The sequence below is a fragment of the Molothrus ater genome, chromosome 5 (genome assembly GCF_012460135.2).
Source record: "Molothrus ater isolate BHLD 08-10-18 breed brown headed cowbird chromosome 5, BPBGC_Mater_1.1, whole genome shotgun sequence".
Lineage (NCBI taxonomy): Eukaryota > Metazoa > Chordata > Aves > Passeriformes > Icteridae > Molothrus > Molothrus ater.
The window spans coordinates 35,854,378-35,879,223 of NC_050482.2; the positions used below are offsets into that span (position 1 = coordinate 35,854,378).

At 38.3% G+C, this 24,846-nt stretch overlaps 1 protein-coding gene across 1 annotated transcript; it reads left to right on the top strand.

Annotated features, from left to right (window-relative positions):
* Nucleotides 1-5,407: 5,407 nt before the first annotated feature.
* On the top strand, nt 5,408-23,178 carry RAB21 (RAB21, member RAS oncogene family). Its single transcript, XM_036400344.2, has 7 exons — nt 5,408-5,761; nt 12,341-12,400; nt 12,559-12,666; nt 14,302-14,365; nt 15,122-15,176; nt 15,629-15,717; nt 16,620-23,178. The coding sequence occupies exons 1-7, from the start codon at nt 5,615-5,617 to the stop codon at nt 16,757-16,759; spliced, it is 663 nt and encodes a 220-aa protein (XP_036256237.1). The 5' UTR covers nt 5,408-5,614; the 3' UTR covers nt 16,760-23,178.
* Nucleotides 23,179-24,846: the final 1,668 nt, after the last annotated feature.

A 24,846-nucleotide genomic window follows, 5' to 3' on the forward strand; every position in this document is an offset into this window, starting at 1 on the left:
TCACCATTTCTAACTACAAAATACAAACATTTTAAAAGAAAATATTTAATTGGTCAAAGCAGCAAGAATGTGTTGGTTTTAGGGGAAGTATTCTGCTGAAAGTAATATGCACTTGACCTTGATAAAGTCTTCTTTGCATTTTGTCTATGTGACTTTCTTGAAACTGGGTTATTTGGTGTAATTAAAAGAAGCACTTTTTAAGGCTTTAATTCGAAATTTCTAAGGGAAGAAATTATGAATAAAGGAATAGGCTAGCTGATTCAATTCCATTTGTTCAGTCACAGAAAGGAAAGCACTTGCTTTAAGAGTTTACATGATCATCCCAGTGTCCAGTCACTTGTCCTTTAGACAATATTTTAAAATGCAGGACTGAGCAAGGGTGACAATTGACAATGTAATTGTTGTTGCTGGTTTTTTACCTGCTCATCACCAGTGTCTGCTGAGCAAAACACTTCAAGGAACCCTTCACAAAGGAAAGTGTCTGCAAATGCATATGTATTTTAAGAGCGCAGCAATATATTTTATATCAATGGTAGGAGTTGAATGATAATGTTAAAAAATGGTTTATTCAGTCTTTTCCTTGTTTTAAAGGCTACTTTAGGATAACTTGCTTCAATTTAAACCATACAGCGTAATCTTGGGATTTCTCCATTAATTCCCATGAAGTATATGTTTAGAATACAAGTTTTCCTCTAAATTTTAGAAGGCTTGTTGAAGGACCTACATTTTAGTGAGATGTGGTTCTCATTTGGGCCATTAATAATTCTTTTTTCAGCAGTGAATATGATGAATACAATATTGAAAAAATAAAATTATTTGAAATTGCTGTTAGATGTGAGAGCTGGTAGAGATAGTCAATCTCCTGTGAACTGGGTCTGAGGACTGCCTGAAATGCAATCTGTATCAGGCCAAATTCATGTCACCATGCTACCCAACACCCCTCAAGCAAAACTGTCAGAAAATAAGGAATTATTTGTTTCACTTGGTAATTGGTCTTTAAAAACTTGTGTTTCATTTTGAATCTGAATGTGTCTGGCTTTAGATTCCTGCTATTACTTCTTTCCTTGTGCCTGTTCCTGCTACAGCACTGATGAGCTGACCAAAGTGAGCCCTTTCCTTTTCTCTGCCCTATTTTTAAACTGTGGGCCAAATTCCAGTCCAAGTTTTATCAGTGCCATGCACTGAGATTAAAAACTTCTTCATTAATTCCTTATTTCATATCCAGGAATCACCTCTGCCCTTTTGCTGCAGTCATATACTTAGATACCTGCTAGGTTTTGACTATCTAATTTATTACATGGACTATGAAAGTAACACTTTTGTATTCCTTACAATGTTTCCACTTTTCATTTTCAGACGACAGCTTTTTATACAGTTTTTGCTGGATACCCCATTCTTGTCACTGTGTATCACACTGAGAGTGCCATATCGCTTCAAGTTTGATTAGCATTGATTTTACATTTACGTTACAGGCCATTTAGGAAACCCAAAAGGACCTGAAGGAAACATCAATTTTCAAAGACAACTGTCTGACCAATAACTACTCTGAACTGCTCATCTAGTTCTTGATGCAATGAATTTTTCTTTCATTGCATAAAAAATAATTTTTTCCCATTGTTAGCATATGGATACTAAGTCAAGCTCCTGAAAAAATTAGTACAGCTATGGCCTTACCTTTGGACAGCCAAAGACTGTAATGTCATCTTAGGTTTCTCTGATGAGACCTAATTTTCCATTAGATTCTGTTGACTGGCACACATAACATTTGAATGCTTCATTTAATTATTAGTCTTTCTTTTGTGTCATTACTTTTCTTTGTGTCATCATCTGCTCCTCCCCACAGCTGAAGCTGTGACTGCCGTGGTGAAGATGGGTGGATCAGGGCTTTTGTGTGTACAGAAGGCTGTACAAGCCTGTGTGCAACAGGCAATTACCATTGCCAAAGAGTAGGTCTATGGACAGGCTGGTTGCTGTTACACAGAAGATGATTTTGATGAATAGGTGATTAAGTAAGGTTTCCATGATTCCAAACAGGCCCATTTTGCTCACAGCAGCTCATTTCTATCCTCTCCTCACTGCTTAGCTGAAGCTCAGTTACACTGAAACTGGTAGCTTTTAGGATGTCCCTGAGGAACCCTTTTGGCACCCACACTTCCTTTCTATGTTTCCATTCCTTTATAGAAGCTCTTGGAAAATATGCTGCCTTATCAGCCAGTAAATGAAAACTTCCCTATTACTGCTGTGGCCCACAGTCAGCACCCTGCAAGATCTTGCTTACACTTCTCTCTCACCCTGAGCAGAGTCTGAGGAAGCCTACAGTGCCACTCATGTCCCCATCTCCTGCTGTACCACACAGCAGCAAGTTATTCTGGTGCAAATTCCATTCTTTATATATCCCATGAAGTGAGCACAGCCCTGTTGGTCCATTCTTGAACCTGCCTGCTTCTGTGTTTGAAAACATTGGCATGACTGTTTAAACAAGGTTTGCCAATGACTGGTATTATTCTAGGTAGTTTATGATTGTGTGGGTCCAATTGTTACTTTTTAAATTTTAACCAGTTCTGCCTTCCTCTGGAATTTCCCTGGTCTGCCAATTTGTGTTAAAATGTTAAAATGTTCATTTCTGTCCTTTTTTTTTTCTTTTTTGGTCATTTTTTAATGTTTTCATTCTTAATACTGTTATAGCATACATCTAGTAAACAGACTCCTGAAGAAGGGAAGTTTTGTCTTTTGTAACTCTGACACTTTAAAACTATTACCTTTATAAGCCATTGGTTTACCCTTTCTTAGAGGGTTAGGGCCTCTCCTTTGGAGCTGGAACATTGCCCTTGCTCTTGAAAGTAGAAACACCAATAGCAAGGGGTCAATTAATGGTAGAGCAGCATGTTTGCTGTTCTCATCAGACATCCAGGATGCTGCTTCTCAGGAAGGGGATCTGCCTGGACTGCATGAGGATGGTATTCAGCATTGCTGTGGGTGTATGAAAACCATAATACAAATTGGCAAAGAATTCAGAACTGCTTATCCTGGGGGGAAATGACATTTGTAGACAATGCCGCTTCAAGATGGAGAACTGAACTTTTAGAAAATAATACTCTTTCTCTTTACAAGAAAAACTAACATTGTTCCTTGCTGGCATAGGTTTCTTAGGTACAAAACACATTCTATGTTTTATTTATTTCTATAAATCAGAACATCCTTTCCTTTCCTTTCCTTTCCTTTCCTTTCCTTTCCTTTCCTTTCCTTTCCTTTCCTTTCCTTTCCTTTCCTTTCCTTTCCTTTCCTTTCCTTTCCTTTCCTTTCCTTTCCTTTCCTTTCCTTCCTTCCTTCCTTCCTTCCTTTCCTTCCTTCCTTTCCTTCCTTCCTTCCCTTCCCTTCCCTTCCCTTCCCTTCCCTTCCCTTCCCTTCCCTTCCCTTCCCTTCCCTTCCCTTCCCTTCCCTTCCCTTCCCTTCCCTTCCCTTCCCTTCCCTTCCCGCTTTGCTTTTCACCTTTATTCTTTCTTCTTCTTTGTATTCTGAATCTTTTAGACAATATTATTAAGTTCATTTTAAGTGGGTTTTTTGTTGTTATTATTAGGTTGGGGTTTTTTCCCCTGGTCTGATTTCTTGCCTTTTTGGACATCTTGTACTCTTATGGACATTGATCTTATACTACTGTACATAATTTGGCTGAGATTTTGTATTATGATTCTTTTCCAAGGAAATCAAATAAATTTCAGAACATTTTTCTGCAAGTGTATCAAATTATGCTCAGAAATATTCTCCAAAGGAAAAAATAGAAAAAAAGACTGACATTATCTGCAAATCAACTCCCACCCTTATAATATTCAATACAGAAATGAGTTGTGTGTTGGAAGCTTGGGAGGTGCTGTTTATGCTGTTGTAGGTTTAACCAACTTAAGTATCTCCACTGACAGCTACTGCTTTCACTTAAATTCACAGTGGAATTAACACATTTAAAATTTTTGTAAGGAGATCTACTTACAAGCTGAAAGAAGAACATTATTTTCACTCTTAGAGATGACACCACCTTTGAAATAAAACACTTCAGTAGTCTTCAGAGAAATGTTCAAAGGTCATGACAATGGATACAGTTGTACAATTTGTTTTGGTTTAATAACATACAAAGTATTGTAGTATCTTCATGAAATATAAAATACATCTTGAAAGGCATTTCTCATGCAGATGTGTTCAGCAACACAGAAGGTCTGTTACAAGTGTTTTTAGGAAGCTGTGTAAAAAGGGGAAGCAAAATAAATTGAAGCTAAAAGAGCTATTCTCTTCTCAAATTCTCTGAAACAAAATAAACACTTCCCAAATTAATACCATTAAAACAACTTGGTAACAGTCACAGATAATTAAACCTACAGATTTTACAAAGTTGTATATGAGATTACAGTGAAACCTGACACTTCAGGTAGCTCTGACAGAGTTTCTGTTCTCAGCCAGATCAGCTTCTTAGTTTTATTTAATACTAGTGAGTGAAGTTTTGAAAGTACAGGACTTCTCATACAACAAAATCAGTAATCACAGAGAGAACAGAAAGGATGGAATACTGTAGTTACTTGAAGCAGTCTACTGTCAGTGGGAAATGCATTGTTTGGCTCTGCACCATGGCAGAGGTTTGCTTTCCTTACCTCTGGAGGAAATGAAACCAATCTATTCTGTGTGAATGTAACACTGTTCAGTGGCTTCTTACTCCAGGAAATCCAGTCCTTGTTCTCCTGGATGCATTCTCTGTTCTTTCCTCTTTTCTTTCTCATACAACACAGCATTAATACTATCTGACAGAGAAAGAGGAAATTGCACGATGAAGCCTTTTCATAGCCATTGTTTTTCTTACCACTAAATGATGACTAGAGAGAGGTTGCCTTGCAGTTGTTTGGATTGGTTTGTGAGGATTGCTTTTAATTGAGGAATGATACCCAGTTTTATAAGGCTGTTATCCAATTCTTGTGTATGAAACTCTGCTGGACCCCTGCAAGCAAGGAACTCGCCGGTGAGAACGTTTTTCTCCTGCCTTTTTCTTCACCTGCTCCCACATCCCTGTTTTAAAGTACTTTATTACGGACTTTTATTTTGCAAACATTTAGAGACTAGTGTAGCTTAGTTCACAGGAACGAAAATCACACAAAATCCATGCCGGTGTTTATTAGGGGCTTTCGGTATCCCCGGGAACCGCTCGGCGGGTTCATGCGCTGCAGGAGGAACTCTCGGCACGGGTTTTAGGGACAAATCCTTACGGGCGCGGGATCCCTGCCCTGGGCCCCGCCCCGTGCCTGCACCAGCCCCTCCCCTGGACCCGCCCAGCAGTCGCGGAGAGGGCGGGGCCTCCCGCCGCCGCCGCTTCCCCCCCTCCCATTGGCGGCGGGGGCTGCGCGTGACCGGGCGGTGCGTGACGTAGGAGGAAGAAGCCGCCATTAGGGGCAGCGGGGCCGCGGCCGCCGGGCACGTTTGGTTGCCGTGTCCCTCTCCAGCCTCTGTCTCCGCGGCCTCGCTGGTGCCTCCCCATCCCCGCCGGCCCCTCTCCCCCGCAGGCCCTCGTCCCGGTGGGCGGCGGCGGCGCCGCGGTGCGGCCCGTTGATGTGAGGCGCGGCTCGGCGGCGGGGCGCGGATGGCGGCGGGGGCCGGCGCGGCGGCCGGGGGCCGCAGCTTCTCCTTCAAGGTGGTGCTGCTCGGGGAGGGCTGCGTGGGCAAAACCTCGCTGGTGCTGCGCTACTGCGAGAACAAGTTCAACGATAAGCACATCACCACCCTGCAGGTGCGGGCTGGGGCGGGGTGCTGCTGTGGGGGGTCCCGCTGTTTTTCTCCCCTCACCTTGCGCCTCTCCTCGCGCTGCTGGCTGTGTCTGGTCTGCAGCTTTAGGGGCAGCCCGAGGCACCGCCGCCGCTCGCTAATTGGCGCCTGTCCCCTGCCGAGTTTGCTGGAAGCCAGTTTTCTCTTTATTTTCACGCCTCAGATTCAAGCTTTCAATACGTTTAGGCCTCGTCTCTACTCTGCATACTAACTGCTCCGTTTTTTCCAATTACGTATATGAATGTCTTCATTTGAATCTTGGAAAGTATGATGCAAAAGTAATGTTGTTATTGTAATCGTTGTTAGTTGGCTGATGACTAAGTGTTTCATACGTGCTGCGTTTCTGTTAATCATAGTCTTCCTCGTGTTCTCAAATCCTAGCATTAGCACTATCTGAACGTTTCTGTTTAAAGAGAACAGCTTACACAAAATGGTTTATGAGATTAGGGCTTATGATTTAATAATGGGGAATTTTCTTAAAGCTAAACTGCTTGTCACGACAGCTCCCTGAATTTTGGCTGGATTCTCAGTAGTACTGTCTGTTGTTATAAAGAGCTACAAAGTGATGTTCCACACATGAAATGTGACAGGCTGCCTGCTAGAAAGTAATGAGTTTTTTCATGGCCTACTAGTTAGCGATGGATGGCATGTATGCCCTGGTACAAAATGAACTGCTTGTACTCTACGTGGTCTCAGAAAACATGTCTTGAAGTTCTTTTTGTGAGTGGTATGTTAAGTCTTTCAAGATCTCGCCTTGCATAGGTGGAAGTGTGGATTCAATGTATGCCACTCTTAATATTTCTTTTTTAAAATAAAGAAACAAACCGTGTCCCTTGGTGGACCAGTAGTGGGTTTTGAACTAATTTTGAATTTCCTGAAGTACAGAAGTAATAGTAGGTGGTGCTAAAAAGAAAAGAGTTTTAAGGTAGTTATGTGCCATTCCCATGCATTTAGGGGAAGCTTCTTGAATTGTGTATCTCAGAAGTAATTAATAGTGAAACTTTCCCTTAAAATGAAAGCAGCATTGTAGATGCACTAGAAGCAGTACTGGAAATGTTTCATAAACAAATAACATAACTCCATTTTTGCTGTGAAGAGGTAAAAAGAATATGATTTAGACTTTATTATCCTGTGTTCATACTCAGGTTTTGGGTTAAGCTATTGGTGGGTTTGCTAGGCAAGGTATTTATAGGAAGCTAATTGTAGCTATCGTGCCACAATTGGTGCTTGGTATGCCACAGAGCTACCTGGTAGCTTGTAGGTGTCAGAGGTGCAGCAGAAGTGTAGCATTGAGCAAACAATCAGTTAAAGTGCATCAAAATGGTCATGTGCAGATGAATTCTCATATCCCATGTTTTAAGAGTAGGTCCAAGTAGATTGTTATGTGGTGATGCTTATGTTTGTTGTTTGGGTTTTTTTTGTTTTTTAAATCTGTAGTGGAAAGCCTAAAATTATGAGCAAAAACTGGGTTGGAATACAGACTTGGGTCACAAATATTATAAAACACACTTTTAAATTGCTCCAAGATGCTGATAGGAAATGTCTGTAGATAAGTGTGGCTCCAGAGCTTTTGGGTTTGACTGTCTGCAGAGGGGTGTGTTGAGGAGTGGAAGCAAGAGCTTGCAGTTCCTACTGAGCTTTTGTTTCTCCACCGTAACCAGGTTTGTGGTTGCTACCTGTGTCTTTTAACTGACTGCTCATTGTTTATCAAGTTGTTTGCTTTTCTGTTCTGAGCCTCCTTGGCCACATATGCGTCTAACTGATGCATATGTAAAATACAATGTCAGTTGCTGTTGAATCTTACCGTGCATCATGTGCACTTGTTAAGTATTATCTTTATTATTTTTATTTCCCTACATCTTACTGTTCTAGAAAAAAAAAATGAAGTGAGTTCTTCCACTATCAAATTAAAAGATTAGTTTAAAAATAAGATGAAGAGAAACTAGGGTATCTGATTAAGCAGTGAAGTAACATGTTTGCAAAGCATCCTTTGTTGATTTTTTTTTTTTGGGGAGATAAAAGTCTTAATCTGATAAGGTTGCTTTGTTTCATGGCAACAGTTCAAAGTAATGCACCAAATTCCTTTTGTTCCAATAAAGTCAAAATTAGATAAATACTTTGCTCCTGGTCCAGCAAAGGAGTGACAATGATGAATCATATGAAGAGATCACTAGATATCGAGACAAGAGGCTCTCCATCCACAATAACTTAACTTAAAAAAGAAAGTATTGCGTAGTGCTTTCTTCCAGTATGTTTGCAACAAAAAAAGGGTGGTGAGACTGGAAACTTCACCTAGTGATGTTATTCTACTGTGAAGTAATTCTTTTTATACCAAAATAGGTAAGCTTCTTTGGTGCTAGTAACAGAAGACTTGGACTAAAAGGGAGCAGTTTCTCCTCCCTACCCACTCCCCTCTCTCAATGCCAACTGAGTGCACTAGAACCTCCTCTGATCTAGGGGGCTGCTGGGATGTGTTGCTGTAGTTGTGTTAGCATCAATCATGTACTTAAGTTGTTTATGACCTGCATGTTGAAGTGAAGGTAGCTACTGATTCACAGAAGAAAGCATCTACTTAGAACATTGTGGAAAATGCAGGAAAAGTAGGAGTTTTTGCACACAGTTAATATAATTCATAACCTGTAGGTAGACTTGGTGGGGCAGTTAAAATTGGTTCCCATTGTTTGAAATACTGAAGTAAGTGCCCTCATCTTCATACAGTAATTATAAAGATATAAATTGATATCAAGTGAACTGTGCTGGAATTACTCTAATAATAAACCTACTGTCAAACTATTGGGCTTTTTAATTTGGTAAATCCTTTTTATAATTTAATTACTCAGGATAAATACAATTTCTGAATACTGCTCTCTTAAATGTGTGGAGGATTGCAGAATATCCAACCCAAGAGAGCTGCTGATTGCTTTGATGGACTTGGCATAACCTGGAAAAGCTGTCTTGGTTATCAGGATAGCTGGGGGGTGAGTGAAAGACAGTGTAAGGAAGTTCAGTGCTATGTGCAGTGTTTGTATGCCTGACCTGCTTCCATTGAACGTGAAGCACTCAAGGGCAGATGCCACACACCTGCTTTGGTTCAGTGACTTTTGGGAGACTCTCTTCCAACTGTGTCTTCCTTGTGTTCTACTCAAGCTCCTTTATCAGCTCCTGGCAGGGCCTGGTGGGCATACAAAACGGAGGTCATAGAAGAAAATTAAAAGAACGAAAATATTTCCTACAGCCACATCAAAAGATTGGAATTTTAGCTCTTATAATTGCATTATTCTTTTCTAAGCGCCTAAGTATTTTTCAAACCAGTCATAAGACAGTAGAGTCAAAATATGAAAATTAGAAGCTTTGAAGAGTTGTTTGAAATTACTTATATTTGAATTAACCATGTTCCTGTGAGTTTTTGAAAGTCCTAGCAAAAATGAACTGTCATAGTAATTAAAATAATATGGAGAAAAGCTACTGACTGTAAATCGAGTCACAACTCAGACTTGAGTACTTGTAGTACTCAATTCAGTAATTTTTTGGAGATTAGAGAAATTGTTGAAGCTTTTTCTATGTGTAATTACCTAACACCCTGTAGGTAGTCAAAGGCTTTGATTTTGAGACTTGACAAACTTTAAAATCTTGGCAACTGACTTTTTCTCTAAAGTATCTCAAAATAGAAGCTGAGACTTGCTTATGTGTTGGGTTTTCCCAAATTTCTAAAAACTGCACAGTCCTGCTATTCTCCTTTTTTTTTTTTTTTTTTCCTCTCTCACTAACCTCAGAATGGCTTGGAAGGGGTATATGTGAGTTGAAAGGTTAAAAGGTATTAGTCGATTTGTCTTTGGCGTGTTTGCCACTGTGGATGTAAAAATGTTTTATTGATAGTAAATGCACCAAACTTAGCCCTTACCTACTAATTCATGAGCAGAGCCTGCTAACTGTGTTCTTCAAGTATATGAACAAAATAAAGAAGAATGAAGAATTAAATCTGTAGTATAGTATTGATGGTTTCCTCCAGCATGTTCACAAAGCTTTCTGCTCATTACTAACTGTGACTGCTTCAAGTACCAAGTTCCAATCTTGTTATCAGAAAAACCTGCTTGTTATCAGGGTATCTGATAGAGGATACTGTCTCTCTTTTTTGATTATGGGCCTAAGACTTTAGATAGACTAAAACTTAATCATTACAAATTCATCAAATTTTAATACAAGAGCAATATGATAGCCCGGTGCTAAATACCCTTGTCGCAGTCTCCTGTGGTTATGGATGTTTTTGCAATACAAAAAAGCATGCATGTAGGAGTATTTTAGTGCTGGGCTATATAAAAAATGAAAATCTATGTCTGAGTGATAAAAGACAGTATTCCTAGCAAAAGCTGTAGTACCTGAAGGACAGGTTATACTGAAGCAAAACTTACCTATGTAGATAAACCTACTTTAGTTTTTGCTCTGTCAGATAGGAGATATACTTGTGCTATTAACTGGGTCGTTGTCTAAAGGTACAATGATATATCTTTATGGATACGGAGTTCTCTGTGTTTTTAAATATAAATCCCCTTTCTGTGAAAGATTTTTCTGCTCAGAAATTGATTCTCAAACACTTGTGTGGAATTCACATCAACTAAGCGGGTTTGGATTGTTGGTGTTAGGAAAAAAGCAAGCATTGCTCAGATGAGCTTTTCCTTTGAGATTTGCAGTAGAATATTGAGTACTATAGTACAGCAGATCAATAAAATATTGTCAGGTAAGCTTGATTCATTGTGCTTACAATAGCTTCTCTCCCTGTGGCCCAAGTGTTGGTGAATTAAAACTTCTGAAGTTGCCTCCAAGCTTCTGGCTTTTAAACTGTGGTGTAATACAACAAATGAGGAAGACTACTGATGAGTTAATCCTCAGGGACAGCTGTTTGAAAGCCATCAACTGCCTTCTCTAGAGTTTTTAATTAAAAAATGAAAAGTTTTCTGATGTTGAGGATTTGTTACTCTTCTGTTAAGCTGTTTGTTACAGGTTGCTTAGAGGGCCAAATCCATTTAATGTACTGTCTGGAAATTTTCCAGACTTTTGACATTACAGTGAGTCTCCTCACTGTAGCCTGAGAGGGTAGTGTAGTATTAATGCTTTAGTTATGTAGAACACAAGGATTGTAGCGATCAGTTCTTTGCTATCTGTTCTTGGAAAGTGTTTGTTTTTTTCTGGTTTGTTCTCTTTCTCTTTGTTCTTTTTATCAGGCTTTGTGGAGAGGTTTGGGGGAAGGTACAACTTAAAAATGGAAAGGGTTTTTTTAATCATCTCATCTTGGGTCATACAGATGCCAGGGAAGTAGCTGAAGAGCCGCACTCCAGAAAGACACTTTGACAGCAGTTTAGGCTGGTGTGCATTGAACTGCTGTGGTCTCCTGTGTGCTTTCTGGTTGCTTGTGTAGCAAGCTGGTTCAAGCAGGTCATCCGGCCCATGACACTTTCCACACATGTGAGTCTTGATTCTGTGGCTGGTCAGTGCTCGTACAGAGAACTCCTCTTGTGCTGCTGCAATCCAGCCTAAAATAATCTGTGATGAATGTATCATAAAATACCACTGAGTACTTGTTTGAACCCAAATGCAAACTGAGGTAAAATTGAAATGAAAACTCACTATAATTTAAGGCAGAATAAAAAAGTTTGCCCTTGGTGACTGAATTGTTTGATATAGCATGTTACTGCTAGTCTTCAGAATGGGGAGAGCAGGTTCCTAATGCATCAATACCTTGAGACCCTGTTCTGGTCCATTAAACTTGTGTTAAATTATATTCCCTTTTTAGCTGTCAAATTACAGACCTGGTAACAGAGGTGGTGTCTGAAAATGTGAATCATGCAAGTTTGGAGGAAACTAGACCTACTCAAGTTACTGAAATTAGATTAACCTTGCAATGTGCTCTGGTCCTGTAAAATATTTTCAGAAGTTAAAGTAGTAGAATTCTAAAGCAGCTTTTATACTTATTCTGAGACTTCTCAGCACAAACAAGCAAAAATACAGAACCAAAAAACAGATGAGGGTGAGTTGTAGGCTCACTTCAGCAAAAAAGGGAAAAGTTACAGACAAGCAAACTTGTGAAATACTCGTGTTCCAAGATATTTACTGATAAAATAAAACAATTGTTTATGGTTCTAGTGTCTTAGTAATAGTGAACTACTTTGCCTAATTCCTACAGCTTAAAAATCCTGTTAGGCTTGTTCCTACCTGAACTTCATAGATTCTTGTGAAATGCTTTGAGTTCAGCTTAGACTTATCAGTGTTGTGAGTTCAGAGTCTTTCCACACAGCTCATCCTTCCAAATCATTCAGAACAACTGCAAAAAGATGTAGTAAATGATTGGCTTAACTCAAATTTATTTAGAATAGACTGCTGGCAAACTACAGTGAAATTACTAACTGGCTTAATGTTGACTTAGCCTTCTTGCTTACAGAGTCTTTTGATCTGGAAATTTGTCTTTTATTGATTCTGATGCTTTATTATTTTCAAGTCAAATTATGTGTTTGGTGTGTAAAACTTAACTCTAATCTGTTTTGCTTTCCAGGCATCTTTTCTTACGAAGAAGCTAAATATTGGTGGAAAAAGAGTAAACCTTGCAATATGGGTATGTTTCTATTTTTTTTCTTCCTTAGCTAATTAGAATGTTTTTCTGGAAAAAAAAGGTTACTTGGGCTTATTATATCACAAGTGTTAAGCATATTTGGAGTCTTTGAAGTATTGTTTGCTTTGTCTTAAATGCTAACAAGTGTATTTTACATGCAGGATACAGCTGGTCAAGAAAGATTTCATGCATTGGGGCCTATCTACTACAGGGACTCTAATGGCGCTATTCTAGTATATGATATAACAGATGAAGACTCTTTTCAAAAGGTACTGGGCAGCTTTTACATCTGAACTGTAAACTGCTTGAAAGATAATCTGTGATATGTGTAAACAGAAGTCTTCTGTTTTCAGCAATATATATTTGCAAATGTAGATCGTGTAATGGAAGTATACAGTTTATTAGTTTTCTTTTGAAGACTGCCTTCCCTGCTATCAGGTTATTCAAAGAACACCAAAGCATTACCTCAGTTTCTTAGAGCACAGTCCAAATAATGCCAAAGTTGTGGGTTTGATCCCTGTATAGGGCCATTCATTCAACAATTGCACTTCATGATCCTTGTGGATCCCCTCCAGCTCAAAATAATCTGTGATGTAGCTGTGCAAGTTACCTGTGAAGTAAACCTGGACTGTAGCTGTGCAAGTTACCTGTAAACATAAACATGGACTGTTGTCATGGTATGTCATTCTGATCTTTACTGTATAAACCAAATTACTAAAAGATACTAAGTGATGTGACCTTTTATAGATCTGAGAACTTTGAAATTGCAGTACGTGATAGTGGAGCCATTACCTCCTCTGTGATAAGTTATTTTTTGTCAAATCCTCATCAAAATGCGTCATTTGATGGCTAGTTATTTTATGGCTCTATTAGTTGATCAGTTTGATCATGTGAGTTTTTTCCACCCTGTGTCACTCTGTGCTACCACTCTATAGGATTTTTCAGCTGAAAACTGGTGACACTCTTTTAAGCAAGTTTGTCTCTGACTTTCAGCAAAACCAGTCAGACTTCTGTGTAGAGAGAAGTGAAAAAGTGTGGTTGCATGGGCAAGGCTTGGGTTAGCAGTGATGGAAATAGTGTGAGGGTACAGATCCACAACAGTTATTATCTAATTTAAATAGTCTGGTGAAGAGCAAGTAAAGTGCTTGTGCTAGCAGTTAAACATTTGTGGCCACCTGCAGAATGATGATGACTTGTGGATGCTACTTCAACTTGTGCCTCTTCATTTGGAGTCCTACATAGTAAAACCCTGTGATACCAAAACATTTAAATGTGCAGAAAAAAAGAGGGAAAGCTGATTTACAGAAGTTACTGCAGAAGTACTACTGGATCATGTAGCCTAACTTGTTTTTAGATTCTTGAAGTGATTGCCTCTCTTCACAATTATTCCCTTAAAATAGCAGTTCCTAAGTCAATGCAGTGATCATACAACTTTCAAACTTTTCATGACAACATACCTTACCATCAGCTGACTCAACATGCTTGTCCCATTTGTTCTCTCATGAAATAAACATCTGTTATATTCTGACCTGAAAAACTTAGTTAGGTGCCTCTGCTTCTATATTTGTGGTCTGTCAGTAAGTGCCTGTTGATAAAAGATCTCATGTCTGATCTAAAGTGGCCCATGCAGTGAACTTGCCTATATTGAGTGTGGTGAGTTATATTTTTGGAGTAATTGAACCATTTCATCTAAGTAATTTGCTCTTAATTTCACCTGTGAAATAAAACCTGCTGAACAAGGGCCATATGTAGCAATCTAAATAATATTTTCTCATCTGTGTTGCTCTAAACATTTTTGCTTTAAGTTTAGAGTAGATGGTTAATCAAGGAAATGGGATGGTTCCACACTGCCTAAGATAATAGTATATCGAGTGAAAACAAACTCACCTCTGTTCTTTTTGCAGGTAAAAAACTGGGTTAAGGAATTAAGAAAAATGTTGGGAAATGAAATCTGTTTATGTATAGTAGGTAAGTCTTTTTCAACAGGACTGAATTGGAAACATCTCTTGATCAATAGCATCTTCCAAATGCTGCTTTGACAGCTTGTACATGTGAAGGGGTGAAGCTTATGTTAGATATTTAAAATTAAACTGGAGCTAGAAGTTTAAGCAGATCACATGGAGGAAAATAAGAGTTTGATTGAAAAAATAAGCTGTTTAATTGTAACTATTAGAAGTGCATGGTACAGACACCTGCAGACTATAGTTTAACAAAAAAATGTACATTTTCCTTCTTTCAAGTACTCAAACTCATGGCTTTTCTCAGTGGCATAGACTAGGTGCTTGTCTGTTTTGATAATTAAATGCTTGCAGGTTGGAGTGAGTCTTAAAGATTGGAAATTTTAATGCAATTGGAATGCAACAGAAGTGATGGGTTTAGATTTAAATCTGATCTAATTATTAAAACACTTCCATGAGGTTGCATATGTGGACATTCTACAAAAATTACCTCTGCAGCACATGGAAGGCACTAATAAATCACAAAAAAGTGCAAAAGGCTGAATTGGGTGGGGGCATCTAGCTGTCCTGATCTCTCTACAGAACTAGCACCTTATAGCATGTAAATGCTTGGTGAAAGGATTCTCAAATCATAGTGTTCTTGAAAGTGAGAGCTGCTCTTTACTGGGACAGCTTGAGAAAATGGAGTACCATGATTACATGTTTGTTTTCTTTTTTGGGTAATTTTAGAGTACAAAGACTTAAAAGATTAACTTGTTTCCAACAGGTAACAAAATAGACTTGGAAAAAGAGAGACATGTTTCAGTGCAAGAAGCAGAAATGTAAGTCACACCTATTACTAACAGAAACAGTCATTGCAGAATTATGCTGGAGTAATAAACTCGTGATGCTGTTAACATAGCAGCCAGCTAGGCACTGCTGGCTTATGCCTGCCAGTTGTTGAGTGTTCTGTTAGTGTCTGAGTCACAGGGTGTCCTGGCTGGCCAAAGTGTAGTTTGAAAGTTGTTTGTGATTAAAGTCAACATTTACAGTTTAAATCCCTTTCTAGACATGAAAATTTCTTAATTTCAGCCAGTGTGCTGCATCAGTTGTGGCAGTTTTAAACACATAACCCCTTTTTTTTGTATACTCCTTTTTTGTGTAAATAAGCATGTGTAGATTAACTCTGAGGTCAGAATAAAACTTCTTATGATCATCTTCTTCCTTCATGTAAAATGGCTTAGAAAGATTGAGTCCTTTACTACAATGAGGCTCCATAACTTCATTTCTACAGGTATGCTGAATCTGTTGGAGCAAAACATTATCATACGTCAGCTAAACAGAACAAAGGAATTGAAGAACTGTTTCTTGACCTTTGCAAAAGTAAGTATTATGTAGTATATTGGTAAGGAGCTAATTCATAAATGCTTCAGGCTTCAGAAATGTTTTTCAGGCCATATAGAAAGTTTGAGCGTTAAGTGCTACTTACAACTGACTTCATTTCAGTCTACTCCAAACCACTTGTGTTCTGTAACAGCTCTGGAAGCTTCATGTATGGATGCTTTCAATGCTGCAAATTCACGCTCTACTCCAAAAATGTCTTGGTCTTTTGTTGGAGCACTGACCGCTGTTCTACTTACCGCGCATAAGTAGTAACCCAAATCAAACTTCATGTTCCTGGTCTCACCACTGCTTGCTTTAAATCCTCTGTTTCATACTCTTTCAAAAATTTTCTTAAATTATGTTGATTACAAATCATAAACTCAAAACTCTAGTGATGCAGATTTTACACAGAAATCTCAACAAATGGTAAAGATCATGGTATGTGGGATGACAATCCAACATAAGCAAATCATCCTATTAGTTGTATTTATGAGATAAAAGAATTTAAGGAAGAGGTCTTGTGCATTTCTGAAGAGGTAGTTGCTTGGGGTTTTTGAGGGGGTGGAGTTTCTTGTTTGTTTGGTTGGGTTTTATTTAACAGTGTTACTGATATGGGTGTGTAAATCTAGCTTTTCAAGTTGCTAACTCCAGGACACCTGAGGATCACTACGGTCTCCCTTAGTTACCAGGAGCTTGTGTATGTTGGGTGCTTCAGAAAAAAGATTTCATATGTTCTTGCTGTTATACCATGTGATACCTGAGTACTTAGTTCTGCATAACACATAGGAGAACCACTCTTGCTGAACTTTTCTCTCTGTGCATATAGTTCAGAGAGATTAAGATAGCAGAGTCTTAATGTAAAAATACAGTGGAATGTATCTAATACACATCTTTCTTTACAGGAATGATAGAAACTGCTCAAGTGGATGAAAGAGCAAGAGGCAATGGCTCCAGTCAGTCAGGAATAGCAAGGCGAGGTGTACAGATCATTGATGATGAGCCACAAGTACAGAGCAGCGGAGGGTGCTGTTCTTCTGGATAATTATAAAACTGTGCATCACTGCCCTCTCAATATGAAGACTGCCATATTCCAAGTCACACATTCTTTACCAATGGAGTAATAGAATTAACAGTATTTAAAAATAATCACATGTAACACTGCAGAGACCTTAAGTGCTAAACTAGTGGCGTCTGTGACCAGAGAATTGGCGTTTTCTACAGTGGTTAACAAAGCAATTACCAATGGCCTTTTTACATATTTTTCTTTAATGAGGAATAATATGCATGTAGAAAAGACCTACTTAAAGGCTTCATTTATATTCTTTTAAATCAGATCATTATTTAATAACTTATATACATTGTTGTTGGAATGGTATACGTTTTTGCAGCTCTTTGTACTTTGTGGTAGATGGAATTGTATCACTTCTAAAATGCAAATTGATTTTTTTTTAAATTAGCAGATATCTGAATTAATATTTTTGCAGGGCCTCTACAAGCCTATAACTCAACTACTTTGATATATTCTGTTCATCTGTATGCCAAGCTGATAAAATACATTGTAAATTACATATTAAATATTTTATCTGCTTTTACAGTTGCAGGTGCAGAAATATGTACATCAGTCTTGTCTGTGATCGTGAAGTGAATAAGTCAGTGAAAGATGCAAGCTTTTCATGTGCACTGTTAAATTGCTCATTCTATTCCCCTACCTGAAAACAGCTTTGTTTTGGGTACATCCATAGCTACAGCAATTCTTTAATCCATTTCTGGCAAGCAGCAGTATTTAGAGTATCCCCTTACTGGAAGAGAATGCTTCTGTAAACTGCTGTTTAACATTGAGATGTTTGACTTGCAGCTAAAACAGTTGGTGCATGCACATACCTTGCCTCTGCAGTTACTTTGTTCTCTCAGAAGATCCCCAGAAAGTCAAAGCAACCTTAGCCCTCATCTGTCTGGTAGCCAGTAAACCAGATGCATGGGAAACTCTTTAGCTGCTCTAATACATTTGTTTCCAAAGACAGCATTATAAACTATTCATGAGCATATTTTTCTTCCCTGTAGGGCTTGAGTGAACAATTAATTGACATTAACTAGAACTTCTAATTTGGAGTGATTAAATTGAAGATGTGAAACTTGCCAGATGTAGCTGTAACTAAGGGGATTCTAGGCAGAATTGAACTTATTCCTAACTTGCTCTTTCTCTTGTAAAGTGTTTTGAAAAAGCCCATTTAAGTTTCAGGAGGAGGGTTTTCAGAAAAAAAAATGTGTGAACTACTGTCACAAAAGAACACAAGTGGTGGTAGCTGAAATTTCAAAATGTTTTGTGCTCTGACTTTTTTTACTTAAGTTGTCATGCTTGGAAAAACAGTAAAGGTGATGTCTATGACAAAGTAGAATATCCTTGGCCTTCCTTTTTCTGAAAGGTAGATTTAGTATTGCATATGAATGCACTGAATGGTGTGGGTATGTTCTGATAGACAAAAAAGTAGTAGTAATGAATTAGTCTGTGTAAGAAGTGTGCTGTCTTCAATCTGATTTTTATTTTCTCTGAAATACTAGAGGGCTTTGATACAGACTGATCCTGGTGCATTTTCTCCTTTCCTGCCTTAACTGTAGTGTAGATACTTTTTCTTAGACCACCATTGCTGTGTTCTTCTGACGTGTTTGTGTGCATGATGGAGAAAGGTGGTCTGTTCGTGGTAGTGAAGATCAAGTTTCTTGGCTGTGCAGAGCTTTGGTGTGAACCTAAAATCTGTGATTATATGTGTCAACATGTAGCAACACTGTTACCTTTCACATATCTAACGACAGCGAGCTCTGACGAAGTTGAAAATCAGATCAGTTTGATCTAACACTGGTATCTGACAATCAGCCTTGTAAGTGATACAGTATATGAAGAGTGAAATTGTCAAGTCTTGACATTCAAGAATGGAATTGCCTCAGAATAGGAGTTTCAGGTTTTTTGATTCAAATTTAGTTTTTTCCATCTCTGCAAATAAAACCCTGAAGAGCCCAACTTCAACTAGACATAGTTGAAGCAGTGTGTAGAATGTATCTTTCTGCCTGCAGCTAAAGAGTTTTTTAGTGTATTGTGTGGTAGGGGCATCCCATGTGACTTCTGTCAATTACAAAACTAATGAAGGCATGTTGATACTAGCTCTTAAGTCTCTTATGGAATTAAAACTATTACTACTGAAAACTTAGGTGGGGATAAAGAAGTCTACAATTTTGTAATACTAAAAAGGTTCTGGTTGCTATTAGTGAAATATTTTTAAAATAAATTCTCAAGTTACTTTTCTTACTTAAGCTACAACATAAATATTCACTGGAAACCTTCCTGTCTAAGCTGTGGTTTGGTTGGACTTGATTTATGAGACTTAAAACCTGTGTTTGCAGGGTATCATTGTATAACTGGATGAAAGTATAGCTTTGTGAAGTCAGGGAAGCTGGTTGAAGATTAGACAGAAGTTGAAAACATGAATTGTTTAGACTAATTTACATAAGACTTCAACTATTCATTGTTAGCAGACAAAATACAACAGTTCCAGGAAAAAGGATCTTTGTCAAAGATACCAAGAGTGTTCTTTGCACTTGATATACGGAAAAGCACAAATAGCTTGGTTTGCTATATTTGAGCAGGATCTTACTCAAGTAACCTGGTAACTAGTATGTGAGTTGTTTTTCAAGAGTCTTGAATCTTGCATTTGATCTGGATTGCCTGGTTTGTACATCTGAACGAGAACTGTTTTCTTGTTGCTGATTTCTGCGGCTGTAAACAAGTAAGCTATTTTTCATTCTTCTGAGAAGTGAAAGAGAAGAGGCTGCCTGTCTTTAGGAAGTACCTCTGTTGTGGGGCAGATAGCCAGACGCCCACTACAGCATGTGTAAATCAACACTGAGCACACTTCCTCAGGGTGTATCTTGACAGAGATTACTCACATACATACTAAAATAAAATGTAACTTTGTACAATACCTTTCTAAAACAACTTTTAAGTGCTTGCTCACAGTCTTGATGCTGCTACTATGAATACATGAGCTGCCTATGAAACTTTATCACTTGCTGAAATAAAATCCAACAAGCCAAAGTCCAACAGCTTTAATGCAGCAGTATGTATCTCTGCTGGGTGTTATTTATGGACACTGTATACTGCACTTAGACTTTACTTCAGAAGCTATAAAAGATGGGATAGACTGATTCAGACAAGGACACACAAATTCAGATGTATCATATTTGGACATGACTGTAACTAGCTGCAAAGACTGGGAGAGATGGCTTTATTTGGCTAGCAGTGATCCTGCACTTGATTCCAAAATGGGGGTATCCAATGGCCAGATTAACTGTATGAGATGGTCTTTTGAAGCAGTCAATTAATTGAGTGTTACCTTGATTATATTACATGCTTTCAGTGTTCACACATTTTGTGGACAGGTATTTTTGCATTCTACCACATAGAAAACTGCCTACAGTTCTTAAAGAACTTAGTGATTAAATTTCTACTTTGGTTTCCAAACAAGATGAAAAAGGCTTTGCAAAAAGGTATGAATTATGGAAAGTGGTTAGATCTCAAATGGAGTTCTCAAAAAAATGTTGGATGCTGTCAGAATGAAAAATGTAAAAATGCAGGTCAGGAATCATCATAAGCTGAAAGCAGTTAAGTGATATGAATAGTAGAGTATGGGAATAAGAGTTGGAGCCAGCCACATCCCATTTTTCTGCTTTTAGTCGAATGAAAAGGAGAAGTAGGAAAAAAAAGGAATGTTGGAAAAACTGAGGTTGGTGGTGGCAGGCTGCTGAGTAAGATGCCGAGTTAACCTTTTCTTTGAGTTGCTAGAGAGTCTCAGGAATGGCAATATCGTACTCAGGACTTCTGATAGCATTTCTTGGGTTCCTGCTTCTGTGAAATACTGTTTTTCCTTCATTAAAGAGAATGCAACTAACTTTGAGCAGGCTTTCAGGCACAATACTAACCTGCTTAAAACTTTTTAAATTAGAATATGCTAATTTATTAACTATTTACATTTCACTGACTTTGTTAATCTTAGTCTGCATCATATCCTAGGAGTTTTTCTTGAGAAGTTGGGAAGTAAGTCATGCCATGAGGATAACTTTTACTGCAGTTGTGTCAAGGAGTTGCAGATGATGACCAAGATCCTTTGCACTACCTGCTGTGCAAGCTCAACAAGGTCCCCAAACTAGCTCACTAGTTCTTAACAGTGCTGGGCACTTGCTTCTGCTATTCTTTGGAGGGTTCTGCTCAGCATCAGGTTTTTCCTTCCATACAGGCAGGCCTGTACATCTCAATGATGTAGCTGTCTAATAAATGTAGGCTTTTTCTATCAAATAACAATGTATACTCTCTGCTCCTACATTTTTTGGAGCTGTCATTGGCCCCTGTATTGAGCAGAATGAGATGGAGATGATTTTGAGAGTTGTGGAGAATATGGAATGTTTCTTGTCTTGAGATGGCTTGAAAAGTGAGAGTCCATGAAAAATTCAACATTATGACAAAGTATTATTCTGCCCAAGATAACAGAAAATAGTTTGGCTCAGATAAATTTTTGCTGTAATATGATCAAAATGATAAATTGCTCTACTTCTAAAGTGAAAACTTATTTCAAGCTGATCTCTCTAGTCTTAATTTTTTTAAAAGACTTAGGTTTACTTAACTTGGCCAAAGCCTTAAATTGAGTGCCATGTTATACAGCCATAAACTAAACTTTGATTGTTGGGAGGAACAGCATACTTGTTCATATTCCACTGGCCAGTTTAGATCTAAGATTGTGTTTATTCAATACCAGGATGTTAAAAGATAGATTAAAACTATTTTTCAGTCTATTTCCACTGCTTTGTGCATTCAGGCAAGTAACATGGATGTGATGCAGCTGCAGGGTCACTGTGAAAAGAGGACTTCTCTTTCTTTTCCTGCTTCTTGGCTGCATTGATCTGTGTTGCTAAATTCCTCCTACAGGAAACAGTGCTGTGCAAGAAGGGAAGAGCACGTTTGCTCCTTGCTCCTCTAGCTCCTGTAGACAGTGATAGGCACTACAGCAGTAATACCCAGTTCCTCTCAGTTTGATAACCCTTTTTTTCTCAAGTGCAGCTTTTCTTACCTCTTGACAAATAGTTCTTTTTGTGTATCTAGTCTCACTGATCCCTTCAAAGGATTTTAATACTTTATTGTAGGTTACCCAAAAGATGTTAATTTGAAAGCATGACAAGGAAGGATAGTGAGAAGCAATTTTGCAGCAATTCCCTAACAATTGGCCATATCCCATCTCTAAAACAAGAGAGAATATTCAAAGTTTAATGGTGAGTCCTTGCTAGCTCTGTATCTGACTCCTGATTCTTGGATATTAGAAGTGACTTATAAGAAATCTCAGTTGAGAGGATTTGAGAGAGCAGGCACTACTTCCTCATCAGATGCAAATAGTTGATACCCTGTGACAGATCCAAACTCATGGTTTTTTTTGAACTGTTGAAACTGTTAAATTGCAGGCCCTTCTTCAAGTTAACCATCACTCCATTCTGAAAAGTCAACAAATTTGGGACTTGCAGTGGAAGAGAACAAGTATTTTCTTTTTCAGAACAGGAAACTTTAAACTGACTAATCAGGCTTGTTTTAGTAAAAAGAGAAAACCCATTTGATACCTAAATCTTTAAGTGCTGTCAGTGCTATTTGATCATACAGGCATTATAATCATTGTCTTCCTAGATTTTTCTCATCAGATAAGCTCATTAAGCTTATCAGTGATACTCAAATAGAAAGAAAACATTAGCAGGGCAAATTCAATGCTGAAAAAGATGCAGCATTTTTAAAGTTGAGTAAGTTAACATTGTCAAATGTTATAAGAATAATCTATTTGGCATTTGTGGACAAAAGAAATTTTGTAAAAACATACTAAAAATATCTTGCAGAGGCTTTACGAATGTTAACTTTCCCAGTGCATTTCTGCAGCTGGAGTTCTTAAATACATCTTCATATATTTTATATACCAGTGCATTTACAGGAAGATAGTCCTGTGATAAATTAATGCCAAATGGTCAATTAACTATAAAAACAAGGATTCTTTTGTCATGACTGCTGCTTGATGAATCCTCATATTAAAAGTGAAAATGCATGGAAATGGATCAATAGGGGGAAAAAAGTGTACTGAAAATCAATGTAGAAAGAAAATATTGTCACTTCTTACATTTACAGAATGTTACAGAATTTGAAACTTGATGACAGTGTATAATAAAGTGGAACTGAAAGTTACTGAAACTGGGGGCAGTGACTGAGAACAGAGGTTTTTTTATGTTACATCTATAATATTTCTGAACTCACTTGACCATGATGTGTCAAAAGATGGCTTTAAGATGTCAAACCAGGCTCACTGAGGTTATTGTGAATTATCCTAGCATATACCCCAGAGACTGTAGTGTGAGCATATCCCAGTAAAATAAAGCTTTGACTCTCAACACTGGTCTTTGGCATCTCAGAACAGAGGAAGGAGCAGTTGCAGTTGAACCACATTTATGTTTAATAGTAGCCTCAGGGATGCCGCCTCTATGCAGCAAAACAAAGTCAAACATGGAATCCAAGGCTAGGGTGGGGATTTTCCACCAGCTGTAACATGCTGCTGTCCTTTCTCCACCATGAGTGCTTGTTCATGCTTCCCTAGTGAAAGCTGCTGGCTGGCTGATGCTGTGGATTTGAACTGGGTGGACATTGTGAGTGAGAACAGCAAGCAACAGGAAAAGCACAGCAAGATGACAGCAAGTTGCATGCTTCTGCTTTTGCTGTTCTTAGCCCTTTCACTTGCAGTTCTAAGAAGTCAGCAACTCTATCCTACTATCTTGTTACAGAATCTCTGAATGGGTCAGGTTGGAAGGGACCACAGTGGGTCATCTGGTCCAGCCTCCCTGCTCAAGCAGGATCATTCTAGAGTACATTACATGGACTTGTTCAGGCAATTCTTTATTATCTCCAGTAAGGGAGTCTCCACAACCTCTCTCAAAAAAGGTGTATTTTCTAGTAAGTGAGAGTTTTTTTGTTGTTGTTCAAGAAACTAAAATCCAGAGTTTTTTAGAGTAAATGTAGTTCCTTCACAATTAGTTTTTCAAAATATGTCAGCATTTCTCTAAAGGGTCTATATTAAGTGGTGAAGAGCAAGTGTACTACTTGTAGTTACACCCTGCAATCAGAGTCCTAGGGTGAATATTTCAAATAGCGAGAGGCAGCACAGTATCTGATATACCTCTGAAGTCCATCTACTCTCCCACTGTTTTGTGATGTAGAGTAATTGCAAAACAATTCTCAGCTGTAAGCTGTGTCCATCCTGAAGTTGGATTGAGGCTTAAAATGGCTCCAAACAATGGCCTGCAAGGAATCCTTTCAGCATGTGAATACTGCAGTGTTTAGCACTATGTGCACCTTTTCTTTTTCAGAAACTTAGGGATTTCAGCCTGTAGAGGAAATGAAGTGATCTCTGAAGATGAATTATGGTAGCAAATTAAGATCAAGAAGTAAACATTGACTGCCCTTATGCTAAAACAATTGTTCTCTTACTTCTCTGCTCTTTCCAGGAAATGTTGTTTGTTGCTATTATGATGTATATGTAGAAGTGATAGGGTTACAACAATTTGTCTCCCGTGCTGCATTCCTAGCTCTGGCAATACTGGTGTGCCAATGGCAAACAACAGATCAGTTTCTGTTTAGTCATCGCTGTCGGATAGCTTCCAGCTACCCTCTCTGGAGGCTGATGCAATCATGAATTTCTCCTTGCATGATAAATGCAGAGCATTCATGTTAGTATCTGCTCTGCTTCTTTTGTATTTACAAACCCCACAGTTTTATACCCCACTGAGGAAAAAAAGCTATTGTAAAATGATGGTCGGTTACACCAACCACAATGTTTTCTTATGTGACAACTTCTGTATGTTTTGGGTTGATTCATATTCTGGAATTGTATTGATACACAGATAAAAAATCAAGTTCACAAACATGAACTCAGTGCTGGGCTTAAGGATATTCAAAATGTGATGCTGCAAATGCTTCAAGAAATCTCATCACCCAGCATATGTGCCTTCATGTCTTGTTACATCTCCATGCCTTCACACCGTAAATACAAATAAATGCCACTGGGG

Excerpts from the sequence above, each read along its gene's own strand:
- RAB21 (XM_036400344.2), top strand. The coding sequence starts at position 5,615 with ATGGCGGCGGGGGCCGGCGCGGCGGCCGGGGGCCGCAGCTTCTCCTTC. Across the intron at positions 14,366-15,121 it reads AATCTGTTTATGTATAGTAG|GTAACAAAATAGACTTGGAA; the intron begins GTAAGTCTTTTT and ends TGTTTCCAACAG. Across the intron at positions 15,718-16,619 it reads GTTTCTTGACCTTTGCAAAA|GAATGATAGAAACTGCTCAA; the intron begins GTAAGTATTATG and ends CTTTCTTTACAG.